The sequence below is a fragment of the Mus caroli genome, unplaced genomic scaffold, assembly GCF_978045245.1.
Source record: "Mus caroli unplaced genomic scaffold, Mus_caroli_1 scaffold_11, whole genome shotgun sequence".
Classification (NCBI taxonomy): Eukaryota; Metazoa; Chordata; class Mammalia; order Rodentia; family Muridae; genus Mus; species Mus caroli.
The window spans coordinates 1,128,574-1,156,466 of NW_028227266.1; the positions used below are offsets into that span (position 1 = coordinate 1,128,574).

The following is a 27,893-nucleotide window of genomic DNA, read 5'->3' on the forward strand; positions in this document are numbered from 1 at the left end:
TAGGCTCTGTGGTTGAAATTTATGGCATTATGTTCTAAGTTAGGTAATGGCTAGGTAGACAGAAAAGTTCAGTGTTTAAAAGTTTCATAAACTTTGGATAATTGCTCCCATTACGTTCGTTTTACATACAAGAAGAGCCCCAAACTGCACCGACTGACCTTGCTTCCCGAGTCCTTGGGTCCACATTCACCTTTATCGTACCACCATTTGTTTTTCAGCTTGTCTAAGACGCCTGCCTCACTGAGTTTCAAAACGGCAAGGTTTACAGGAGTTCTTCACGTGGAAAATAACATAAATAACATTATATATGTTATTTTATGTTATTCAAGTAAAACTACATTAGAATCGCATGGCAAAGTGACGGAGCAAAGGCCACAGTAGGCTCTATGTCTTGAACTGTAGGCTCAGGTTTAGAATCAGACATAAAACTGGGGCTTGCTCCATCGCTTTATGTAACAGGCACATACTGCTAGGGAGGATTTTTAAATAAAAATGTATGCAATTACTGTGAATCCAAAACTATTGGCCCAGTTGGATTGCATGAACAGTTATAATCCCCCCCCCCCCAAATACATGTGGCAAGCAATCAGAATCAGGAATGGCTTAATTTTCTTTTTCAAAAAGAATAGAGATAACATTAAGCTACGCCGCATACACTATGATTTAGCTAGTGAGCTTTTACCTACTTCCTATGAATATGTGGATGGTAACCATCAATGAATTGACTCCATAGTAAGTTTCATATAAGGAGAAGGGTATCTCCAGGATTGCTGACCAAGGGCCAGTTTAGGTAGTAAAGGTTTATACAAGATAAATACACAACTTGCTATTTTAAAGTATAAGCTTATGCTTGTATTTTCTTTCTGAGTCTAAATGACATCAACATAAATTAATGATAATAAAGATTCCAAGACAAAGGCAGCTTAACTCAACAGCTAAACAGCTGGGCATTATTCAAACCTGGGACTGGGATAGTCTGGCAGTTACTTGAAGAAGATGCAGAATAAATTTTAAATTCATAAGCACTCCCTGGTAATTTACTTTGACCTAAATTAGGTCAGGTTGTTTAAATATTACCTATTCTCGTGAATTTATAGTAGGGTATTATTAACATTTAAATTGCAACACCCTTACTCTTTTGGTGATAAACCTTGCGTAGCTCTGGAAACTAAACTCCCAGAGGAAAATAGAACATACTATAATTTCACTTTAAGTGAGTATTTTATGTTAAATTTTACAACACTTTGGAAAGTTCTCTGGTAATACCTAAAATAGTGGTTTAGACCATAATTTCCTAGTTCATCTTTATGAAAATTGTGATAATATACAACAAGGAATTTGAGGGCTCATAAAGTTAGACAGATGTTTATTATCAGACCACACAAGCTTCCTCAGGTCTGTGATACACCATATAGTCTCTTGAACTTACTGACCCAGTTGTTAAACCCCTCATTTAATAAAGTCGGAATGATGTCTGTTGTGTAGATTTTCCTAACATACACATATTTCTGTTTTGCTTGTTCTTCTCTAGACAAACTTTCTTATCCTAAAATAGGATTGATAATTATATTTGTAGAAAAATTAACCCATAAAGCACCTCTACACTGTCTGAAGGCTTATGATTGTAAAATATTCAAACAGTAATTTTCTGACTATATAACATATATTTTTAAAAATATTTATTTATGTATTTTTATGTGCACTAATGTTTTGCCTGCCAAATCCTCTGGAAGTGGAGTTAAAGACACTTGTGAGCTGCCATGTGGGTGCTGGGAAGTGAACCCTGGTCCTCTGGAAGAACAGCTAGTGCTCTTAACTGCTGACCCATCTCTCCAGCTCCAACATTTACATTTCAAGTTTTCTGGTGCTAGTGTAGCAAATTTTCTGACATTTCTAATTTTCACATAGAAATACTTTTTTCCCATATCTAAATATATGTATTTTTTATGGAAATGATTAGAAAATTCTAGGGAAGTTTGAGTTCAAAATATAAAATTAATTTATTCATTACATTTAAAGCTAATCCTATAATATAAATGTGGTTTGCTCCCCCAAACTCATTTGAGGCTTAACACCTCAACGTGACTGCATTGAAGTGGAGGGTCCTTTAAGAGGTCCCTGTAGTTGTAAAAGATCTGAGTTGTTGAGAGACTATATTAGCTTTCTGGAGACTAGATTAAGTTTTGAGGGGTTGGATTGGTTCTTCCAAGAGCAGGCTGTTACAAAGAAAGCAAACATGACTTTTACTGTTCTCTTCTTTTCTCATAATCTTATCTCCATGATTTGGTTCTCACCTCCTCCATCTCTTACTCCGTTTCCCTTCTCTGCTATATAAATGCCTTTTGTTGTTACAAAGTGTTCAGAGTCCTCCTGCATGCTGCTTGGACTTTGTGCTTTCTTTATCAATTATTTAGGATCAGAGAACGAAAAGAGGATTAAGAGAGATAGTGCATGGAATGATTTACTCTTTCCCTTCTGCAATAGGGCTGGTTATTATGGGAAAATATTAATAAACTCAGTTTGGGAGGTTTTTTAAAGACTGAGATCAGGGTCAGGGGAGCTATAGATAGCTTAACAGATACTCCTTGAAGATATAAATCCTACTGAAGTTTAGATGGTCTAGTGAGAAAATTTATAGCTCAGCATATGATTTTAAAGGTATAATCTAAACTTTTGATTAAGTTTTTTAATGAGTTGAAGGTATTTTATCAGTCAGAAATTTTTTATTTTATTTTTTTTAATTTGTAAACACAGGTACAGACATAGATGATATTGTTATATATAGAGAGAGGTAGAGGTAGAGATTGAAAAAATTGAGAGAGAGGTAGGGGAGATGTTCTTTGAGGTCACAAGTTAGAATATCTCTGAATTATACACCTTATTTCTTTGAAGAACTTAATTAGAAGTTAGAAAAAATGATGAAGCAGGAATTATGTATGTCATGTGTGAGGTGAAGACAAAGATGTGTTAGGATTACTTTGTAGTCTTATTATTTTCTGATTCATCCATTAATGAAAAGCACTCCATAAACCACGTAACTATCTTTGCATTGTTGCACTGTAATTCTTTGTCTGCAAAAGGTTTCTGGTTGGAACTCTATACAAATCAAGGTGGAATCATGCTATTTCTGTTAATTGGAAATATTTGACAGAAGTCTGGCCAAACATTAATGCAGAAAACAAGTCAACTTCACCCTTTTCTCCTGTCTTTGCTTTCTCAGAGACTTTCTTCTTTCCAAAACTAGCTTCACAGGTCCCACTGCTGTAAAGCCAGAGCTTCCCCCATTTGTTGCCATTGAGCTTGTGAGCATGTCACCAAACTAGTAATAGTTGCCAATATTTTTGCTTTGACAGTAATTGCATACTTGAGTTTGTAAAGCAGATTGACTGATAATCCATCTATGGGGAAGTTTATCATAAGTCTCCCAGCAGATGCACCTATTACTTAACATATTGTTTACCCGCTCTTGGTGACATTGAGGCTAACCTTGGAGTCACCTCCCCCGCTGCCACATTCTCCTTTGTCGTACCACCATTTGTTTTTCAATTTGTCCAAGAGGCCTTGTTCATTCAGTTTTAAAACTGCGAGGTTAACAGCATTTCTTGAAACGATAAAACATATTTTGTAAGAAACTGTAGAGCTGTTAAAATGTTAGAAGGACTTAGCTTTTTTTGTAAGCTTCCCACAGACGCTAAATAAACCTCTCATTTTGCTATCTAGCAGCTCCTTACACAGCAGTCCAAATGAATGGCAACTGCAACTCCTTCAAATGGACTCAAGCTGCAGGGAATGCTGCTGGATATTTACTCAGCTGCCTTAGTGGATGATAATTGATTACATTGAGTTTTTATTTTTGGAAAACTGTAGTAAGCTTGCATTTTTTTAGCAATAGTAAAATAATTACATTTTGAATTCCTTTCCTTCTAAGAATGTCAATGACCCAAAAGAGACTGAAATAAAAATTCAATCCCTGAAGGAAAACAAACTGTCATTAGCATAAAACCTCACCATCAACAAAAACAACAACAACAAAAACAACAACAACACCCAGCTAATAATCCAGATTCTCAGTTCTTGATCACAAAGAGTATGGCTTGATTATTATTACTTTTCTCTACTATTTGTGGGGCTATTGATTCAGTGCTTTGAATTCTTTCAAAATTGCATATTTCCAGGCTCTTTGGCTTTGATGAGACTAGAGAGGAAATACTAATGGCTTTTAGGGATGTTTTTGTTCACCTTTTTTTTTCTTAGTCACTAGATGTAATTTAGAAATTAGAATCACAAGTCCATTTTAACTGTCTAAGTTGAGCTACTAAACTTGAGGACATCATGTTGAATATTTGTCAAAACCATTTAAGATAAGATTTTCTCTGCTTTTAGTTTCTCTGTGGAGGAATATCAATAGTGTACTGTGTTCTAATTATTCTCCAACTGCCTTTAAAAGAGTTGCATGGTTTTGCCTTCCATGTATTTGATCTCTCCTCTTTTCACAGTCAAATTTGGAAATGGCCCATGAACTCTTTGAAGAAAACTTTCTTGCATTTAATGAGAATTTCAATAAGTCCTAGGATAGGCTTAATCTACTGTGAATATGTGGGCATAAATGTTCTGTCTGTACTGTTTGAGAAGCACTGAGTTTGATAATTTCTTCAAGCCAAATGAATTACCAGTGAAACAAAACAAACATGTACATTGTTAGCATGATTTACCAGTAAAATGTCATTTAGCTGTCTATCAACAGGTTTTGGCTATTTGAAACTAAACTGTGTTCATGTGTTTATTCCTGGTTTCCAGGTGAATGATCTCTTTTTCTACTTCTGGGTAGGATGAACCATTTGGAAAGTATATACTTTCTCTGAGGTAACTACATTTGTGTTCAAGAGTCAGACTACCACTTTCTATATGCTAATTATATGATTAGCTGTTCATACAATCAGAAAGGAGAGCTACATAGGTGGAGTAAAATTATTAACATAATTCCTAAATTGAACAATATTCTGTAGTCAAGTTTATCACAAATGGCACCAAATTAAAATGCATGTATGCATTTCATAAAGATAAAGAATGTCTAATTTAAAAAGGAATCTACTTTGAAGAAAAAAGTCACTCCAATTTGTTTTGGTCCTCAAAACAATACTGTATAGAAATAGGCAAATTTGACTTTAGTGAATTAAAACTATTAGTCTTCTATTTAGAAATACTTATTATATGCTTTAATCTTTGAACATTCATATTAGTTTGAGGTTTTTAAAATGCAATAGTATCCCAATTATTTCATATATTGGTTCATACATTCTTCTGATTAAAGTTAAAACTATTTCATGAGAGGGTTATTTAACAGGGTTATTAGTACTACCCAAATACAGTTTCACAGCACAATAGAAAATAAAGAAGTAAACATAAAAGCAAAATAAAGGAATGAATAAGAAAAATAAATCTGTATGTTGAGAAGATTGTTTGGAATCAAGCTCTCTACAAAAATTATTCTTAGATAATATCTTTCTAATACCATCAAATAGGCCATGTAAAAACAATTTAGTTTCACACTGCTATTCATACATATAAATATCCATCTATGTTTGCTTGATAAGATATAAACACTTGAACAATAGTTAAACAATTGCCCAGTTCATAATTAACCCACATACTTCTCTTGCAGAAGCCTGTGGTCCTTGGGAAAGTCTGCTTAATATCATCGTGTATCTAATTTCCTTTTCTTGTGGATGTAATACAGTGTGGAAGGCATGGACGACCCTAACTGCTCACTCAAAATTCTCTGCAATGTGACTCAGTAAAACCCACCCTTTCCCCCCAAAAAACAAAAACCAGAAAACAAAAAATAAAAAATCTCCACAAAACCCTCTCAAGTATTTTATATGACTCAGTGATGGTTTAAATTGTCAACTGGATTCAATTTAGAATCACCCAGGAAATGAATCTCAATAGGGATTGACTCAATCTGGTTGGCTTTGGACAAGTCTTGATTGTTGTGCGAGAATATAGACTAAAATTGGGTGGCACCATTCTTGGGATCAGGCACGGCACTGTACAAGAATAAAGAACATGCATATGCTCCTTTCTCTCTGCCCTTGTCTAGAGGTGTGGTGCTACTCGCTCATTTGAGTTCCATTCACTCTTGTCATTGCCTGCTTGACATACCTGCTATGTTGTGCTACCTGGCATTGTGAACTGAAAAAACCCTTCTCTCCCAGAAGCTGCTTTTTGTTAAGAGTATTGTATCACAGCAAACAAAATTAAATTAGGACACATGGAACTGTTGCATTCAAGCCAAACATTCTAACTACTTTGTATCAACTCTGATCTAAAGAAGAAGCAGAATCTCGGTGGTATTTTCAAGGAGCTCAGGAAAATTTTGGTTGGCCTTTAGTTTGCCATTGACTTTGTTTTTTTTTTTTTTTTTTTTTTGGTTTTTCAAGACAGGGTTTCTCTGTATAGCTCTGGCTGTCCTGGAACTCACTTTGTAGACCAGGCTGGCCTCGAACTCAGAAATCCGCCTGCCTCTGCCTCCCGAGTGCTGGGATTAAAGGCGTGCGCCACCACGCCCGGCTTGCCATTGACTTTGTTATGCTTGGTTTTGTTTCTTGAGTCAGGGGCTGGAAGCTACTTGGTTTAAGTGGTATACAGGAAATTAAGAGTAATTAAGTTCTTGGGGAGACCTTCCTACTTTATGCTTCAACTAAGTCCCAGAAAGCTGAACAAATGAAATGAACAAATGAAAGCTTCTATAAAGTTTTTGTTTGCTCTTTGGAATTTGCATGCCTATTTCTATTTTATTTGAGAAGCATGTCTAGAAAAGGTTATTCTTCAAGGGTTATTGTGATTACAGAGGCTGTATGCAAGGCATTTGGTTACACACACACACACACACACACACACACACACTCACAGAGTGACTCGAAATTTTTATTTACAGTGTGTGTGTTTGCATGTGTCTGATGTGTGTGTGTGTGTGTGTGTGTGTGTGTGCAGGTATAGATGCCTGTGCTTGCAAAGCCTTGAGGAGAACATAGGATGTTTTCTTCTATCACCGTCTCCCTTATTCCTTGAGACAGGTTTACTTATTATCCTGGATCTAGGCTGGCTCCAGTGAGCACTAGTGATCCTCCTGTCCCTTGCCCTCAACAGTGTTGAGGTGAGAGGTGATCATGCCCAAATATATATATTTGATTTCAGGTCCTTGTGCTTGAGCAAACACTCTTATCTATTCAGCCATGACTTTATACCCTTAATTATGTTAATGCTGAATATTTCAAGGTAAATCTTCACCAATATTTCACTGAGTTTAGTAACATATTGTTAATTTTAGATCATAGATTATAATTTGTAATTTACATTTAGTCATGGTTCTCTGATGAAAGCTGGATGTTTTATTTAATAAAAATGCAAGAAGTTGTACACATTAACACTGGTCCATGATTACTGGTGGTGGTACTTTGGAAAGACTCAAATATCTGAACTAAACTCTAGAAACACCTGTCTTGAAATTAATTTGCAACTTCTCTTATGCATGGCTCTCAGAAGGAAATATAAAAACAAATTGACACCATGCTGACTGCACAATTTCAATAGAGAAGTTTTGAGTCTGTTATGTGTCTGGATGTGCTTTCCAGGGGTCTACATTAATTTGTGATCATTAAGTAAACATATCCTAAAAGATTTTAAAAATAGCTACATGATAAGTTGAAATAACTGCATGGGGAAAATAAAAATGTTGAAAAATACTTTCAGATGCACTTAATTAAGAAAATATCAAGGAAGCCATCTCAATTAAATACTGTTAATTTCATTTTATTAGTGGGTCCTTTTGAGGCCTTAAGGTCTACAGTGTCCATCTTCTCTACCTCATTGTTTCTGCTGTTTACAAGTGCTAGAAAAAGGAGTGTCATATGAGGCCACAACCAGATGCATTGTAAGATGTTTCATGAAGCACTTTGTGTTCTCTAGAAATGGAATTAAATGTTCAAGCCTAGGTCATTATTAGTCTAAAGTAAAGTTCAGAGAACTACAATCTGGTTGCTGTCAGTCACTACATGTATGATCTTCGGCAACATGGTGCCATGCATGCCTAAGCCTTGCTGAGTGAGAATGAGCGGTGTAGGCTCTGTTCTGTTCTAGACTTTGCATTCTTCTGCCTTCTAGACTCTGCTCCTTATTCTTCCTAGTATGATTCTAGAATTCTGATTCAGCCCATGAACTACAGATCATATTTTATTTTCCATTCTTGTCTGTTTCCTAAAAACTTTCAAGGATTGCTATAAGCTATAAGGACTTAGAATCTTGAGAACTTTTTTGAGTCAATAAGTGGGCTAGAGGTTATCTTTTCTTTTTTCACTTCACAGATTTCATTGTGGCCTAATGACAGTTAGGTGACTTGTGCAGCAAAGCCCAGCTGGACAGGAGTCATCTGCCTTCTAGTCCAGTGCTCTTCTCCAAGTGCTTTGACTTTCTGCTACTTGTCCAAACTCTTCCCTGGGTGTTAATGCTTTTTCCATTCTGCTATGTCTCTTTCAGGAACTTGTCCATGTTCTGAGATGTTTTCCAGGTTTGGTAGGGATTTTTCCTGATTCACTTCTAGCCACACTGCATGACTGAGTTGGTATATCTGACATTGCTGACTATTATACTCATGACCACATAAAACCGGAAAGGTGGGTGGTCTTGTCAACTCAATATCTACTTCCGAACTATGGACAGAACTCGTGCAAGTAATCTAAGAAATGATGTCAGTAAGCTTTATGGTGGTGATTTAACTGAGGGAGAGTGATAAAGGCCAGTACTGCAGAAATGAAATACAAATTCAAGGGCACTTCTCAGAATAACAGGTCTTAAACAGGTCTAGATCTTTTATACTAGATCAGAAAATTTACTCAGAAGAAATAACTGGAGATAAAACCTACAATAAAACAGGAAGACATGTCTACAAAAACCCAATGTAATATTTGAATTTTCACTGCCTTTCATTTCCTTAGTCAACCATCTTTAAGACCTGTTATTCTGAAAGGTGTCCCTGAATTTAATTTCAGTTCTGCAGTACTGGCCTTTCTCACTGAGCTACAGGTCTCTTGGCTGTCTCCGTCCCTGGGTACCCAAAGCCACAATAGACTGTTCTCTGCAGCAAAATAGCATACCAACAAACACCTTCAGGATTTGTACTCACCTTAAGATTTTATTGTAACTTTTCTGAAATTCAAGGTCTATGTGTGTTTTTAAAGTATAATGTTTAATAATCTTATGGCAAGACTAAAGGCTACTCACTGGCAATACCTAATCAATATTGAAGTCTAATCTACTCAACATAGTAACCCTATATGCACTTTCTCTCTGACTGTAGCCATGGTAGTTTCCTCATAGCTCCAAAGGTATTTTGTTTAGAATTTACTGAAATTCAACAATAATTTTTTGCCCCTTCCTCTCATATTTTCTATTTCTTATGTTTGCTCATAATCACTTCTTAATCATTCAATCAATATTCACTGCTTCTCTGTCTGGGCCCTGTTTATAAGACAATGGATCCATCTTAGGTTTGTGTGCAACATAGTATATGCTTAGGTTCCATTTGCTCAGAGAACAGCAGCTATATTTTAAATGTGGAACAAGACATACATGTGATACTCAACAACTGGTATCACATGGAATTACTCAAGAAAGACACTGAAATATTAATACTATATATAACAATAATGTGAAATAATTTATCAACAAAATAATCTAAGAAGGTGTTTCATAGGAATTCTAGCTAAAAGGCTCTTTTGTGTACTTTGTATCTCCAGTAGGAAAGAACACTGATAAAATCATATACAACTGATGTTTTAATATCAATGACAATATAATATTATCATTTAAACTTAAAAAATTGAAAGGTGCTTTGGCAAATCACTTTCAATCTGGCTACATTTAGCCTGTAAAACACCTTTAGATAAGACTTTTGTAACTAAATTTACTATTTTGAATAGTTAATACAGTTAATCTGAGAAATTAAATGGCATATCTATCAATAGAGACTAAATGGCCACTGCACATTTCATTAGATTTCACTAAAATTTATTTCATTACATATTGCATACATATATATAGGTCACTAAATATGTCTAGCTCAGATTCATTTGCAAGTATTTAGAATTTCCATAAAACTTTTGGGTAATAACAGTTTCAACTTTTCTCTCTGGTTTAAGATCGTAGGTTCCTTACCTGTAGACAAGTATTTGGAGCTTATTCATACAAAGTAATATTTGTGTTAATAGATTTTGTTTTATTTTCTTATTGTCTTTTGATTAGGTTGGGAGAATAGTAAAAATAGAAAAAGAAACTTGAGCAGTAAGAGTACTAAAGAAAGGCCATGTCTGAATTTCCCTCAGTCTTTAAGGCTATATAGTACGGTCAGAAAAGGAAGGATATAAGAGTTACTGGTCAAAGAATCGTAAGTCTGTTCCATAGTTCTTAGAGATAGAGTTTACACCGTTCTACATAAAGATAATAATCTTCTTATCTTACCTTTTTTATTTTAAAAATGTCTTTTGTCTCTGAGCAATGTTTGTATATATGCTCATACATACGAATAAAGGTGTGTAGTGGTGCAGTGTGTGGAGGTTAGAGAGCAAACTTGTGTGGTGAGCCTCCTCTTTCACTGTACTTGAAACAGGGTCTTCTGCTCACAGCTGTGTAAGCAAAGCTAGTTGGCCCTTAAGCTTCTGGAGGCTTTCCTGCCTCAGCCTCTCATTTCTCTAAAGGAGAGCTGGAATTATGCATTTAGCTCTTTCCATAGGCTCTGAGATCCTAAATTCTGCTCATCAGGGCTTTGTGACAAATGTTTATAAAAGGAATCATTGTCTCTCTTGTCCATTACCTGCTTATCTTTGAGGCCACAGCATTTACAGTAGAAATGTGTACCCATTAATTATTGTTAATTCAATTTAAATGACAAAAGTGAAATTCCATTCTTATTTATTTATCTATTTATTTATTCATTTATTTGATTGTGAGTGCATGATGTTAGGGGGTAAGGCATGTCTTCCATAGCATGCATGTAAAGGTCAGAAAACAACTTTGTATCTTCCCTTGGGAACTCTTGAATGGAAAAAACAATGTGAAGAAGACACCAAAGGTAGGGAATATTTGATGACTTCAAAAACAATAATTAGAAATGTGAACTTACCATAGAAATAATTAAAGTAAACATCAAGAGGCCTGCAGGAGAGGGTGAATCAGTATCCAGAAATTGTGCTAAAAAATGTTCCTTTCCTATCATTTTTCTTGCTATAATTTCTACATAGTGTATTTAAAAATATCACACTGTTTATCTTACCTCAGCTTGAAAGTTTAGTCTGATTTTATTTCATAATTAGACATCATTAAAATTATAACAACACCATCTTTTATTAGAATTTTTCTTGATAACAATGTATTTTATGAGAAATATTTTGAAGTTTAGTTTAATATTTTTGTATTTTCTTAACCAGTATAGTTTGATTGACAATAACTATGAATAGTCTATATACAGAGAAATGAACAGCTAAAGAATTTAAATCTCAATGGAAGACTGATCTTTAATGAGAATGGAAAATGAATGCAGTAGCATACAGCTGTTATGACTTGTGTGAAGGCTTTTCTTTTTTTCTGCTATAAAATTTGTAAATGGATGTTGAAATCTCTACTATGCATAGGTGCAAGTATGTTGAAATCACTACTATGCAAGCTGGCTTCCTGATGCTGGTGGGTTAAAAAAATATAAATGTATAAAGAAAAAGGGATTAAAAAATATGTGGGGGAGGGGTTTCCTTCAAATGGATGGAACCCATTCTTTTGAAAGAAAACTCCCCTCTTACCTTAATCCTGGAGCTGGTTAGTTCTCCTCTGTCCTCCTCCTAGGGGAGAAATACCCAAAGTTAAACAATAATAGAACATGATCTTGTATTAAAGTCAAGTTCAGTTCTGGCCAATCCTTTCCTTAAGTCTCACATGAGACTACCAACTGTCTGATATGATGGGGCTTCCACAGAATCCAATTGAAACTCATTTTAAGTATTAAGCCAAAGGGAATGGACAATAGCTGTGTAAGATGTAAAATATGGCGTCTCCTGCTGAACTAGTCTATCTTGCCAGAGACTCCTAATTAATTTCAGGCTTTCTTAAAGCAGGAAGATTCATGGGATAGCACTATTTGGGCAATTGATCGGCAGAAGCAATAAGATAAGGCACATCAAGAGTTCCCATGGAGAACCCTTCCCATGTAGCTGTCCTCACATTCCTCTTGTCTTTAGGAATAAAATTATAATGATATGACAACAACATATCAGAAGCTGTACTTAATGTGATCAATTGTAATAATTTTTATAAAAATTGAAAATAACATGTTATGGGAGAATTAGGAAAAAGTCTCACCTGAAACAAAAAATCTCAGGTGACATTTAATTTTTTTTAAAACTTTTTCTTTCATCAACCAACAAGACTAAGGTTTAAGTTCATGCAAGTTCAGGGCACTATAGACATTATCAAATGGAGTTTTCTTCCTTAAAGTATCTGTGATTGAATAGGACGTCTGGTGTCTTTGGAAAGATAAGATCGAAAGAAGACTAAGTTGGAATATTCAATAACAATGGCCATAATAGCACCACTGTCACCCATCAGCTAGATGACATGTGTGTCCATAGAGTCATGTGTCTGGATAGATATAGCATCAACTCCAATTGGTTGTTGGGATAAAGTATGAGAATGTATTCATTTACATGGGCTTTGTATATGACAGCTATTATTAAATCTTTACTTACTTCACATCACATAGTCTCTGACATTTTTTCTTACTTGAATTATCTCTGTTTAGGATATTGTCTAGTTAACTGATTGTAAAGTCAGTTTATAGCTACCCTTTGGCATAATTTCAGAGAGGGTGGCTGATTGGCTCCCATACAAAATCAATACCAGACAATTGATTGAATTCCGTGAGACATGAAGGAGAGTAGAGACCAAGAATGAGCCTGAACCCATACAAGATCATGTGCTATTGTTATTTAACTTTGGGTAACTTATTAAAAAACTTCATCAAGTAAAATGACATCAGGTGAGCAAATGGATGCATGCTGGAAACTCAGTTCGTCCCAGTGTGTTACAGAGACAGCAAAATGAGGGGTATTGTTTGTAGTACCCTAATGGTCATTATGAAAGTGTGCAGAAGGAGAAAATGTTATAGGAAACTGTGTGTTACATCAGCAAGTCTTGTCTTCCTCAGTCACTGCATCTGGTTTTCATTGCAGTCACCCTACGAACTTTAGTGACCTTGAAGGTGTATGGCATAAACTTGATATAATAAAAGTTTTTCAGTTGCAATATAATTTTCTTCTTTATCAGTGGTGAATATTCTAAAAGTGGCTATCTTGACAATTAATAATTTACCCTCTAAACACTATAAAATCATCATACTATTTTTCTGAAACAAATACAGCCAAATATTGTAAACCATTCTTAAAATGAAAAAAAAGTATATTTTATCTTATAAAACACCTATTTTGTCTGTAGTTGATAGAGTTTAGAAGCAAACTTTTTGTGTTTGGAAATTATACAGAAATCAACCAAAGAAACTAAGTGTAGATATATTTCCTGGTCTGGGTAATATTAGACTGACCATGTAGCATCTACATTTCAGAGCTAAGTGGTGGCTACTTGAGATAAAGAGGAAAATAAAAGAGAAATTAATAGTGTCGACATTGCTAAGGTTACTGTGATGTTGACATTGCTGAGGTTACTATGTTGTCCTTAAAAATCATCCTCTCAATGAAAGTTCACAATATATGGAGGAAATTATTTTTGTCATATCTGCATATGACAACATACAATTTGTTCTCAGTAATATTCAAGTAAATCCTGCCTGTACTTTCACATTATTTATACTTTTTATGAATCTCAGTGGATTTTCTCACATATGTGCCTTATCTAAAGTGTGAAGCCAGGAGGCTGGAGGGATGGCTCAGCAGTTAAGAGCACTGGCAGCTCTTTCAGAGGTCCAGAGTTCAATAACCAGCAACCACATGGTGGCTCATAGCCATCTATAATAAGATCTGGTGCCCTCGTGTGGCTTGTGGGTGTACAAGCAGGCAGAACACTGCACATAATAGTGTGGAGCGAGCATTTCCTTTCAATCTCCATTCACAGAGGTGTGTAAGACTGGCATCTCTATCTGAGAAACACCTTTAAAAACACTTTTCTGATTCACAATATGACAGACCACAGCAAAAGAAGTGGTTTGTTTAATTTCTAAACCATCATCTCTGTTTCTGTCACCGGGAACTGACTTTTCCCCTCACTTACAACTCCTGAGAGTTCTGAGCCTGAAATATATAGGCAGAGCATGCTTCAAGTATTTAGAAGCAGGAGGAAACTGGTTCCCATTACTTGGAATTCTCTAAGTGGCTGGGTTTTTTGTTGTTGTTTTTGTTTTTTGTTTTTTTGATTGAACAAGTTAGATACTGGAGATTATTAGTTAATTTTCTATACCTTTTTGAGAACCAACTTCAACCATGGCAAAGTCTTTCTTTGGTGAATTTATTATCTACATCTGTGTACTTTCCTCACCTAAATCAGAATTTATCCTATTTTTCACAAAAACTTAAATGTAGGCGCAAACTTGAGTCCTATATGGATATTTTTAATATACTTTAGCTTTATCAGTATTGGCAAACTGAGGCAAAGAAAGAATTTAAAAAATCTACTGTTATTTTTCAGAGTAAACTGTATTCATACTTAAAAATACAATTAAAAAAAGGTCTTTCCCATAAGAGCACTGGAGAAAGGAGTCAGAAGACATCAGTTGTAACCTAAGCTGGGAAACTCTGGGCAAGTCACTTAACCCTTATTTGCAGCATCATCCCCACAAAAGAGAATTAGAAGTATATACATTTGAAAAGAGTAATATTATGCTGTTACTCTGAGCATCTCACTTTAGAAAGATACTACTAGCCAATGATTTTTAGTGTGGGCCAAATTTTATATGGGCCAAATTTTATATGGGCCAAATTTAAACACCATTTTAAAGTGAGCAAATTAAACAGAAAATTTAGTATTAGATGAACAGATACTTTTTGTCCAGTGTAATATTGTCATTATCAAATTATTAAATAGAAAGTAGCTATTTCTGTGGCAGACAGTGTAAGGTCAAGTCCTTTTGCATTCTGTGTTCTCCTGACTACCTTCACAGGTAAAGCAGGCTCTGTCTTAGGTCTTTGGCCACCTACATTAAGTTCCCTTATGGCTTTTTACTACAAAATTTTGCTTTTATGTTTAAAATTCTAGCAATAAAAAAGTGAGATTGGTGACAACATTTTTCTAAATTACTTGAAGGTGCTCGTTGCAAATATCTGAATACATGTCTGTTTAGCTCCAGTCAGATTATGGCCTCTTGGTGCATCAGAGAAAGACCCAGAAGGAAGTAATTCTTGGCGGGTTTTTATCTGTTTCTGTGCAGTGAAGAACCATGGAAGAGGAACCCATGCATGCTTTCATGTACTCTGAAAGTGTACAGCTATTAGTATCTTGTTTATTTGATTGAAACTTCAATTTTCTCTTATTCCTGTTAGCTGCTAAAAAGTACTCAAGAAAACATCCCACTTTAATATTTTCTTTAAAAACTTATCTGTACTCAATTTCTTCTTTGAGTAATCCAGAATAAAAAAAGTAGCCTAAATGGAATCTGGCTTATTTCAGTATGATAGCTATATGGCATATGGCTTTATGTTGTCAGTGGGATTTTCAAACCAAGTCTTTTTTTAAAACTTTAGTATTGAAGATTTTGAAAGACAAGATTGAAATGGAAAGGATTGATACATGCTTTCAATTTTCCTTTATTGTTGAATTTTTTGCTGTGAAAGTTTATGTTGAAATGGTACTGTAAATTTTTTAGAAGTGAATTTCATTCTTGGTACATATCTTCTTAGATTTTTGATTCTCAGAAATTGTGAGAATCTCTGTATGTAAAAGAATGATGCTCAATTATGGAAAAGGATTAAACAATGACCACACACAGCATTTCAATAATTTGCTCACCTACTCATCTCTTATAAAAATCATTTAATCAGTAGATTGCTTGCTTTTCAAAGGCTCAGGCATCTGGAAATGTGAAAGATGGCTTTCTATTTGCATGTTCCTATGTATGTGATACTGTGTATCTATAAGAAAGTCACCTCACATGTCCAGTAGTTCATTCTGAAACCAACACCTAGATGTCTGTCTTGGACCCTCAAGAGAAACCTTTAAAGTGAATGAACTACAGTTTTTAAAATTCTATATTAAAGCATAATATTATTCTAAGTTAGAATAATTAATATTTTCTATACTGTTCTGTAACATCCAAACCATTTTATTTCCCTCTTTTAAAATACAAAAGCATAAAACCAGTTTCACACTGGCTGATACTATCTTAAGACACAAAATACAGATCCCATCCAGAGTGGTGGATGATTACTTTCTCACATACTCTCGTGAAGTAGATGGTGAAGTAGATTTTCGTGTTTGCAAAAAAACAATATTTTCCTCTGGTTTTCTAAGTTATCATCAGCATAGAATTACATTAGAGCATTTTGGTGGAAAATTTTACATTGAAGAGTAGATTACATTTTTATAACATAAACTCTAAGGCAGCAGTTCTCAACCTGTGGCTGTGACCCCTTTTGGGGATCAAATGACCCTTTCCACATGTCACCTAAGCCATTAGGAAACATAGATATTTTCATTGTGATTCATTACAGTAGCAGAGTTACCTTATGAAGTGGAAACAAAAATAATTTTACTGTTGGGGGTCACCACAACATGAGGTACTATAATAAATGATCACAGCCTTAGTTGAGAACCATTGCTTTAAGGCATCTTCTCGTGGTAATGTTAACTTTACCAGGTATTCCTCCAAAGCTTTAACTGGTATATGGTACATGGGCAGCACATTCTTTATCTTCCTAATTATTGCATGTATTAATAGCTGTATTCTATCTTGTCCTTTTCAGTTTCTCCCCAATCTGTCTCTCTTCTCTCAGGTAAGACTGTTCTGGAACCATAAGGGGCAGGATCTATTGGACTATGGCTAGAAGGTTTCTTTTTCCATCTCCAAATTTGTAAGAGCTATACAAGAACTGGGTCCCCGAGCAGCTTGAGCTGAAGCACCGTAGGCTGCCCTATCCTGCATGTTTTCATTTAGGGAGATGTCTGAAGAATTTATCTGCAAACAGTGCCACAAAAGTTACTGTTTGACCTGTGTTGGTGCTCTGAGGATGCACAGAGAGCTACTCATAATACAGTTTTCAACATTAAACAGAAATGCTATTTTCTGATTATAAATTCCAAGTAGATTTGTAATCTATAGAAGTCATAGTCCCATGCACTGAGATCCTATGTACAAGAGACTTTTCTGTCACGTGGTCTTCATTGAAGAGTTATTTTTTCTAAAGGGCTTTAATAACTACTTTGTAGTCACTGTGAAAATTTATGCTATAGAGAATAAGAAAAAATTTTACATTGAAAAATTTAAAATTTGGAGAAGTTGACTATGAATGTACATATAAATTCAATATTAAAGGACAAATGAAAACAGGGCTGTGTTTCACTCAACTCAATTGTGTGCATTTCAATATGCAAGAATATAATATTCTCACACACTAATTCCATGCACACAGAAATTTTTGTCTCTGATATTAATACCTCTTCATGATGATACCACATTTGCCCTTCCTGTGTTGAAAGTACTGTCACTTTATGCCTGAACACTCTGACGCACTCTGGCCGGGTACACTTGAGGATGTTGAAAGCCTGAGGTTTCTCTGCTGCATAGTGTTTGTCCTGTAGCTAAGACTTAAATAACAGCAACTTGTCTATATATTCTGCCCAGATTAACAAATCCAGTTTGACCAGAAAGCAGAAATAACAGGTTCAGGCCCAGTGGTACATGCTGTTTATATGCCTACCTTCTAAGATATTGGCTTCATGTATTTCTTCACCTACTTTTCTGTTAGGAGGTCTTTTCCTATGCTTCACTTCACCTAGCTGTTTGGTACTTTCTTATTTGAGTACCTACATTGTTTTCCTTTCTAGTTTTAAGCTTTCCAGAACCCACTGAGGGAATGCTTCCTTCCAGTCCCATTGTGAAGACTTGTAAGAATGAACTCATAGCTGGTGTTTATCCACCATGAGAGAAAGAGGTGATTCAAATGACAATACACATTTGTTTTGATATTCTGCATGCTTAAAAAATTCATGTTTGTTTATTATTATTGACTGTTTATCAGACAGGGTCTCATGTGTCTCAGGCTAGCCTCATCCTCCCTTTTGTCTGAGAATGACTTTGAACTCTTAGTCTTCCTGCTGCCATTGTCCAGGTTCTGAGATCACAGTTACACATTACTATGGTTGATATTATTATCTATGAGACAAGTGCATGAAAAGCCCAATCATTTGAAATTTCCTTGAATATTGGAGATGGTGCCTAGTCGTGGTTTTCTTATTAAAAGCTACAAAAGGTTTGACTCTACAATTTCTATTGTAGGCATTTCATTTTGTTGAATATATCTTTCTAAAATAACCATAAAGATCTCTATTCCAGCCTAGAAAAGTCACTAAAATATAACTTATAAGTATAAAGATAAAAATGTAAAAAGAAATAAACACTACATTTAGAAATTTTTTAGATTTCTACTGAGTGCTCAGGTGTCTGCAATGTGTCTCTAGTGTAAAAATGTGCAAATCAGCTGGAAAAAAAAATCTCAGTTGGAACCCAGAAACCATCTATAGAATTATGTATCTGAGGATTTGGATGAAATGGAAAGAAAAGTCAAAATGTGTCATGCATCGTATATCATCCAGGAATGTAGGAGAAGAATGTTTCCTCTTTAAGGAAATATTATTTTAGCCATTTTTTTTAATTATAGAAAGGCTAAGTTAAAAACTTCAAATTTCTGATAGTTGTAGGAACTTTCATCTTTTTCTACAGAGCTCAAACATCTGGTAGATGAAGGATGGATATATGAGTCCTAGTATGCCATCATTTTCCCCAGGACACATCAATGTGTTTACCACATGTCATGCTAATTTTTGAATATAAAATAATTGGTACTTACAGTAAACACCAGTATTACTATAGAGAAGTGGGAAACATTTAAGTACATCACCAGGGGGATTTGCATGCTTCTGTGTGTCTGTGAATGATAAAAGGTGCAAACAATTTTTATTCTGTTCATTTAATCCTTAGCCAGATAGACTATAGTTATCTTAGTTAGGGTTTCCATTGTTATGATCTTAGACTCCATGACCAAGGCAACTCGTATAAAAGAAAACATTTAATTAGGGCTGGCTTATAGTTTCAGAGGTTCAGTCTATTATCATGGTAGGAAACATGGCATGGTGCAGGCAGACTTGGTGCTGGAGGAGCTGAGAGTTCTACATCTTGATCAAAAAAACAGCTAGGAGGATACTCTCCTCTGCATTAGGAGGACCTTGCACATAGGAAACCTCAATGCCCACTAACAGTCCACAATGATGCACTTCCTCCAACAAGGCCATACCTCCTAAGAGTATCACTCCCTATGGGACAAGCATCCAAATACATTTGTAAATGGAGGCCAAACCTATTCAAACTACCAAATTTCACTCCCTGGCCCCCTACGCTTGTAGCCATATCATAATGCAAATGTATTTAGCCCAACTTCAAAAGCCCTCAATTGTCTCTGTAACCTCTTCTATTCTCGACTCTAAAGCCACATGGCCTAAGACACTAAATTCTGCTGCATGCTGGGGCTGGAACATGGCACCCTGTTCTATTACATTTCTACCAGTTTCTGTGTTCAGTGATTTCCTTTATCACATAAGCTTGTTCCGGAACTTGCTCTGTAGACTGACCTTAAACTCAGAGATCTGTATGCCTTAGTCTCCTGAATGCTGGGATTAGAAGTGTGTACCACCATGCCTGGACCTAAGCTTTTCTTTGCCTTTTCACACAATCTTTATAAGGCCTGGATTGTAGTTTATTCTAGATATAGTGAAGTTGACAATAGACAATAGCTATCATAATCCATCCCGTGTCAATCTAACACATGATCATATCTTCTTATGTTTTAATGAAAACAATGACCTAGTCATAATAACTTCTAACATGATATAACTACCTCTTGTTTATACTATATAACTAACATGATATAACTACCTCTTGTTTATACTATATAACTAACATGATATAACTACCTCTTGTTTAACTGCAAGATGGGATTTTGGCCTGAGGTCACCATTCCCTTAATACATTTAATATCCTTGAACAGAGAATTTAGCTCCATTCCACTTCCTGGTGCCCCTTTAAACTTTATTTTGCATTTTTTTCTTTCTTAGTTTGGCTATGCTTGATCAAAACACTCTTCATAAGAGTGAACCACAGGGCAGACTCTAGACTAGGCTTTTTTTGAGACTTCCTTTTTCAATGCAATTAATTTGAATCTCTTCACTTTAGCCTCAGGCTAACTCTTTGGATTAGGGCAAAACACATGAGCAAAATATCACACAAACAGTCTCTAAGGAACATACTAAAATTCTTCTCCTCTGAAACCTCTTGAGCCAAACCCTTACAGTTCAAATCATCCTCAGCATTACTGTGTTCCTCCTTCTACTCGAATGGCCCATTAAGCCCTACTTAAAGCATTGTACAGCTTTCCAAAGTACCCAAATCCACATTCTTCCCAACAAAATCATGGCCATGCCTATCACAGCAATATCCCAGTCCCTGGTACCAACTCGGTCATAGAGTTTCCATTGCTGAGAAGGGATAGCATGATGAAGGAAATTTTTAGAAAGGAAAACATTTAACTGGGGCTAGCTCATGGTTTCAGAGGTTCCATTTATTGTCATAGTGATGGGAATCATTGCAGCATGCAGACTGACTTGGTGGAGTTAAGAGTTCTACATCTTGATTGAAGGCAGCCAGGAGGAGACTGTCTTCCTTAGAGATCCAGGAGGAGGGTCTCCTCAGCACCGGGTGGAGCCTGAACATAAGAAACCTCAAAGCCCACCCCTACAGTGATGCACTTCCTCCAAAGGGCCATACCTCCTAATAGTGACATTCCTATGGGCCAAGCATACAAACACATGAATCTATGGGGAGGAGGTTGTCAAACCTGTGCAACTCACCACAGTATTCAAAACGTAATGGGATCACAACAGCCTACTTTGCTGGAGCATCTGTTCAAATTTCAACAGGAACATAGAGGATCTTCATAAGCATTTTTTGCCACAATAATTAATATAAAAATTTTATGCCTAAAGATCAAGCGAATTAAAATTCCAACATGAGAAAGTTTCTCTTGAAGGCCCCACACTGAGCTAAGGAGCTATATTGGCAGTTGACAGTTGCTGGAGGAGGGAGAATAGATTTCTTTGTAGTTTTGGCCACTGCTTCAGTAGATGCCTACATACCTATGCTCACAAGGCCAGGATCAGCATTAACAGGACTCAGAGGAGTAAAAGAGAATATGAAATTGTAAAGGAGTCATGTTGGAGGGTCCAGGAGGAATTAGTGGTGCATGCAAAGTGGATCTGATCAAAATATATTGTATACATACATGAAATTCTGAAAAAATTAAGGAAATATTATATTAAATTATGTTACTATTTAGAAATCCATAATATATCATTTTCAGAAGACATAAATGAATGTTTATTAATTTATGGCCAACTAAAACTCTAATATTAATATCCACCTTCACACTTCTGTGCTTTTAAGGTTTTTTTTATATTTATACAAAATATTAAAAGTTTATTTCTGACATAAAAACACAATTTTGATTCTCACCCACTGTGCTTTGAATTCTATCTCTCTAGGGTTTTACGTGCATCTGTACTTGTGATAAAGTATGCTTTACAAATTTTATATTGTAAAATGGTTCTATAGTATAATACATCTTTCACACACAAACTACAATATTATTTCATGTTTCTACCCTGACAAGAATGTGAAAGAGAGGTAATATAGTCCAAATAGCCCATAAGACCACTGGCTCTGCTACACATAGAAAAAAAAAGTCTAATAAAAGATGTAGCTTTCTATTTCCCATTCTTAGTATGTATGATATCACCCTACATCCCCCTAGACCCCCATCATTATGCTGCTGCTAGGAGCTTGTGAGTGCCTACTGTATAAGAACCATGATAGGCCTGGTTTGCAAGGACGAGCTGAGCATCTCAAAATCCAACTAGGAATTTTTTTTTTCAGAATTCACCCACTGATATAAATGATTATGGCCAGTTTGTGTAAAAAGAATCTGAACAATGGTAAGTTTGAATATAAAGGTGATAATGTTGATGGTGTTGACATTAAGTTAAAATAAATAAACATCTCTCATCAAAACTTTATTTCAGTGTATTTCATTATAATGCTTCCTGAAATATATATTTCAAAATAACCCTTAAGAAATTGCCAATTAGAAAATAGTTATCAGAGTGATTTTCAGTAGTCAGAGTAGAGAATAGATGTGGAAGGTGCCATGTATTCCAGAGAACCTTACACAGTAATGTGCATGTACAAAAGAGATTCAGAAGAAATAAAAAGTTGTGCCATGTAAGAATTGGAGAATCTATGTTAAAATGCAGTAATAGTTTCAGAGCTGTCTATAACTGAGAGCTTAATGGTTTTAAGATTTGCATATATCTCTAGTGAATACTACTCTGAAATGAAATCTGTATGAACAGTAAAAGGGTCTGCTTATCATTGTTTTCCACTTATACCAGGTCACCTGGTAAATTTTTATTATCTGTGTTTGTACGTAGGGCCTGATGTTTGCTCTTCAAGATATGTACTGCTGAGCAACACACCAGCCCCTACAGTGGCATTTTCTAGACTAGTCACAGATACATTCTCTGCAATGATTTTGCCTGTATTTGTTTTAAAGCTCACAGTAAAGAAGTCATGGCTGTCTATTCTGATTATATGTCCTCTATTTCTCTTTTCTGTTACATTTATTCTGTTGCATTTTGAATAAATAGTAAGGTATGGAAGCTTAAAACTATACATGAAAGGAACATGGCCAGCTATTTACCAGCCTTATCTGGTTATGCTTACACAGAAGGAATTATTACTGTTTTATCTTTTCTAAAGCTTCACATTGCTTAGCAAATCAGAACAGAGTTTGTGAGGAAGCCACAGTTAATTACAATGAAATACATATGTCTTACCCTAAGCAGAAAAATTAATACAAAGACTAGATTTTTTTAAAAATAGACTTAAGTTTCTGCTGAGTAAGATAGGTTTCATGGACACCTGATGACAGTGTGCCTTCTGGACCTTGCTTTCATGAACACAATTATTGTGAACTTATTTCTACAAACTAAATAATGTATACAAAAGATGATTATTTGTTCAACTCTGTATTGGTTTGCCTTTCTTGAAAGAGAAGTCTCCTGGGGAAGAAGAATGAGAAGTTTAATTTAATAGGCCCCTCTTGCTTACAGGGCTGGGGATGGAGGAGCTGAGTTAGGGGAAAGGTGAATGCTTTTAGCCTTCAGTGTCCTTCCAGTGCTTTTGAAGACAGGGACAGAATGGCTGTGGCTTTGGCATGCAGTGGCCAGCTTGTTCAGGAAAATGTGGCATAAAAAATGCGTAAACAAACTCCTCATCAAGGAAGCTGAGTTTAACAGATTCCTCATTAACAAAATCTAGGGAAGGGCAGGAAAAGCGGGGGAAGCCAACCACTCATTATTACACAATTCTAGACAGATGAAGCCCTTCAGCATTGCCCCAGACAATGCCTGTAGTGTTGATTTGACAAAGTGGCACATTTAAGAGGAAACTCTGCAGCCATCAATAGGAGGCAGAAGCTTAGGGCCAAATTCAGTTCCAGAAGCTTGACTTTATCAGAAGACACAAAATGGATTAATTAAGAGAGACAGCCAGTGAATGTAATCAATAGCTTGACCATGGATATGTACATACCTACCACAGTGGCTTTCACCTTCCTATTTCTTCTAAGTTCCTTACACTAAGGTGTTCTTGTACATCTACCTCCACAGAAGGGTATCTGATATCTGACTGAATGTAAATTGTATACTTTTAAAAATATCTCATACAAGATGTGTCAACAAAGTTGAAACATCCTGGTGGCAGTTTAAGTTTCTAAATGGATGAAATTGTTTTAGTTAGACCTCTCATGGATAATTTACTAGTTTGAAGGTTCCCTGATTATTTCTCTAGGTTTTTACCGAATGTTTGATCAAATAAACCAGAAAGCGGAGGTGCTAGAATCCATATTCAAATTTGCCTTTACTGACTTTTTTTTTAATAACTGTTTCCTTTAAAGTTTCCTGTTCACAGAATACCCTCCCCCACACAAAACCCTTCCGCCATACTCATACTTGTTTCTCAAACAGATGTCTCACCCCTTGCCCAACTCAACCCAAGTACATTGCAGTTCCCTTTCTGGAGCCAATTAAAACAACTACAGAACACTAATGTTGCTTTCATTGTGACCAGGCAATAGTACAATTCTAATTACCTTCAGTTTTCAGTGGCTTACCAGAAACATCACTTCTCAAGACCAGGTTCTTAGTTAAGCCCTTTAGCAAGGACTGTGATTTCCTCTTGAATCTGTGCTTTGTGCTTCTCTCCTAAGCAGTACTGAGACCAGAGTGATTTGTCAGTTCTCATTTCTCTAGCTACAGTAGGTTCAAAGTAGCCTTTGTTACTTAAGGAAAATAGAGAATTCTGCCTCCTGAGTGTAAACATGAATTTTCGATGTCAAGAGCCAAAAGGATGCAAAGGGTAGATTTGACCAGTATTTCTGTAAGAGTGAAAGTCTCCTCTTTAACCCATACGAGTAAAACCCATACATGCTTTTCTTGTGAGCCACTTGGCAGAGTCTATCTACATCTTTTTTTGGCATATTTGATCTAACTTTACAGATCTTACTCACACCATACTCCCTTTAAAATAGATGGGAATGTGACCTGAGTAAGCACCATAAAGTCAGAGCCTACCCTTTTATCTAGATCTGGTTGGTTTTATATGTGGATTTGATTTGAACAGTACCAATGCAACCTCAACAAACACTGGAAGAGAATGATGCAGTACTAAATGAAACACTGAAATGGAAACAGACAATCTCTCTGTTGGGAAGAAATGGGTTTCTTCTTACTCAGAGTCTGGCAACACAATGATAAAATGCAGAATCACTACTGATATAATGGCAGCAGGCAGCATCAATCTTTGTGGGCAAAACAACAGAAAACAGTTGATGAGATCTAGAAAAAAAATACAATACCCATGATTTAAGCCCACTGCAGGGAGCTAGTGTTCAACCACTTTGGTTTTTATATGGCCTTCAAAGGTTAATGTCAACTATGATCATTTTAGAATGAAAATAAAAACATTGCTTTTACCTGATTGTTGATCAAAAGTATGAGATGAAGAAAAAGAAAATAAACCAACAAACATACTATGTTTACACAGAAAGTAAAATATTCTTTCAGGGACATCAGGGAAGGTGGAATACTATAACAATGCATGATCTATTGTTATACTATTCCACCCACCTTAATGAGGAACCCTTGGGCGTCGCTACACCATAGCCTTTGGAATCCAGGTTTCCTCCCACTTTCATCGTGTCACAGGGCTTTCGCTGCTCAATGTATTCATTCATCGTGGACTCCAGGAGGAAGGCAAATTTGCCCTTGGACTTGCGGACACGGGCCACGCCCTCAGCTGTAGTTCTAGTGAACACAGACGGCTCTGCGGATCGCATGTAGGTCCACATCTTTTCATATACTGCTATTTTTGATCTCTAGAGGAAATGCAAATAAAATTAAATACATGAAAGAAGGGAACAGCATGTTAATATAGACAGAAGTGAGGTTACGGTAAGTCTTTTAGGCCATTCTGTTATCAGTTATTCAGTTTGCATGGCAGAAACCTCTTTAAAAATTGGAAAACTAAACTTTTAAAATTCATTTTAGAAATCAACCAAGTGCCAGACATTTATAGTGACGAGTTAAAACGCATGTACCACTTGCCATGATGATTATTATACTCTACCATTTTACTCAATATTGTTTTGATGTATTGAAAGTAAAAGGTCCTGAAAAGCATTGAAATTTCTATCACATGAATGTTCTATCACATTCACGAGGAAGATGAAAAGGACCAGGTCAGACCTCATTTTTGCTTCTGTAAAACTCTTCTAAGCTCTACATTTGAGTTGTAATAGAGTTACTCTGTGTGTGAGTGTTTGTGTGTCTGTATGTATATACATATATACATATATATATTATATATACATATATATATGTGTGTGTGTGTGTATGTGTGCATGCATGTGTGTTATGTATATTATATATATAATATACATTTGAGTTGCAATAAAGTTGTTATATATAATAGTTATATATATTATTTTATATAATATATAAAACATCATATATAACATATATATAAAGTTATATGTAACAACTCTATTACAACTCAAATATATGATATATATACATATATATATAAACATATACTATATATAAACATATTTTTTTCATGCCTCAAAAGGTCAGTTTATATTGTCAATCCTTAAACATTCAAGGGAGAGAAGATAAACACTGCACTTTACAAACTGAGTACCCTCTGAAGAATATTCAAGTTCCAGATAACTCATACAACTAGAGATTGAATCTGACAAAACCAACAAGTAGATTACCACACAGGGCTGCAAAGACAAGTGGTTTTTGTTTTCAAACTTCCTTTTGGCTTCACTCATTCTAACCCATGACTCTAGCCAAGAAGCTTATTTATTTTTGTAAGTTACTTCTCTCTAACTTTATTACACTTATTATTTAATTACTTAAATTGTTTTAAGTTAAATTTTAGGTAGTTACTATTATTGTGTGTGAGTGCACCTAAACATGTGTATATGGTTGTACATGCATGAACATGTGTGAAGTCCGATGTCAACTTTGGGTGTCTTTGCTCAGGTCCTATCCACCCTGTTCTTGGACTCAGGTTTTTTTTTTTTTTATTAGTTATTTTATTTATTTACAATTCGATTGTTGTCCCTTTTTCTGGTTTCCCCTCCACAAACCTCTTATCCTATATCCCCTCCCCGTGCTTTTATGAGGGTGCTTCTGCACCCACACACTCACTTCCACCTCGCTGCCCTCGCATCCCCCTATACTGGGGCATCAAGCTTCCATAGAACCAAGGACCTCCCCTCCCATTGATGCCAGATAAGGTAATCTTCTGCTGTATATGTAGCTGGAGCCATGGCTCTTTGGTTGGTGTTTTAGTTCCTGGGAACTCTGTGGGGTCCAATTAGTTGATATTGTTCTTCCTACAGTGTTGAAATCCCCTTCAGTTCCTTCCCTTTACTCTTCCATAGGGTTCCCAGGGCTCATTCTGATGGTTGGCTGTATCTGTATTAGTCACCTACTGGCAGACCCTCTCAGAATCTGGCAGGCTAGTTTGACTGGCCAGTATGCCCTAAGGACCTGCTTGTCCTGCCTTTCCAGTGCTGAGATTACAAGTCTACAACACAATGCTCAACTTGCATGGGTTGCATTTTACCCACTGAATTGTCTCCTTTTAAAAAAAAATTAAAAATACAAGTGATAATCACTTGGCGGTTTTGCAGTTACAGCTGAACACTACATCTAAAGAATAAGAGAGCAAGCAGAAATAGTAGAATAGGAAAAAATTAGGATTAAAAGTTTTTAGGCCACCAATATTTTTTGAATGTTCACCTTTTCATTTTATATATGTGTTTATTATGTATGTATGTTTACACATGATATTATCTGTGGGGAAACATGTGTGAGTGGAACTCTATGTGCATTTGTGTGTACATGCATGTGCAGCCTAAGATTAATATTGGAAATCATCCATAATTGCTTTT

At 35.7% G+C, this 27,893-nt stretch overlaps 1 protein-coding gene across 5 annotated transcripts in view; it reads right to left on the reverse strand.

Moving 5' to 3' along the window:
* Positions 1–27,893, reverse strand: part of Gria4 (glutamate ionotropic receptor AMPA type subunit 4) — a 392,371-nt gene that overhangs the window by 11,906 nt on the left and 352,572 nt on the right. For 2 of the 5 annotated variants that reach the window (XM_021173095.3, XM_029481411.2), the window contains exons 14-15: positions 25,555–25,802; positions 159–273 (exon numbers count right to left, since the gene is read on the reverse strand). In XM_021173095.3, coding sequence (XP_021028754.1) covers positions 159–273; positions 25,555–25,802 — 363 coding nt within the window. Of the gene's footprint in view, positions 1–158; positions 274–3,486; positions 3,602–11,846; positions 11,886–25,554; positions 25,803–27,893 lie in introns of those variants that run through there. The other 3 variants (XM_021173096.3, XM_029481410.2, XM_085844389.1) reach the window with 2 other exon arrangements.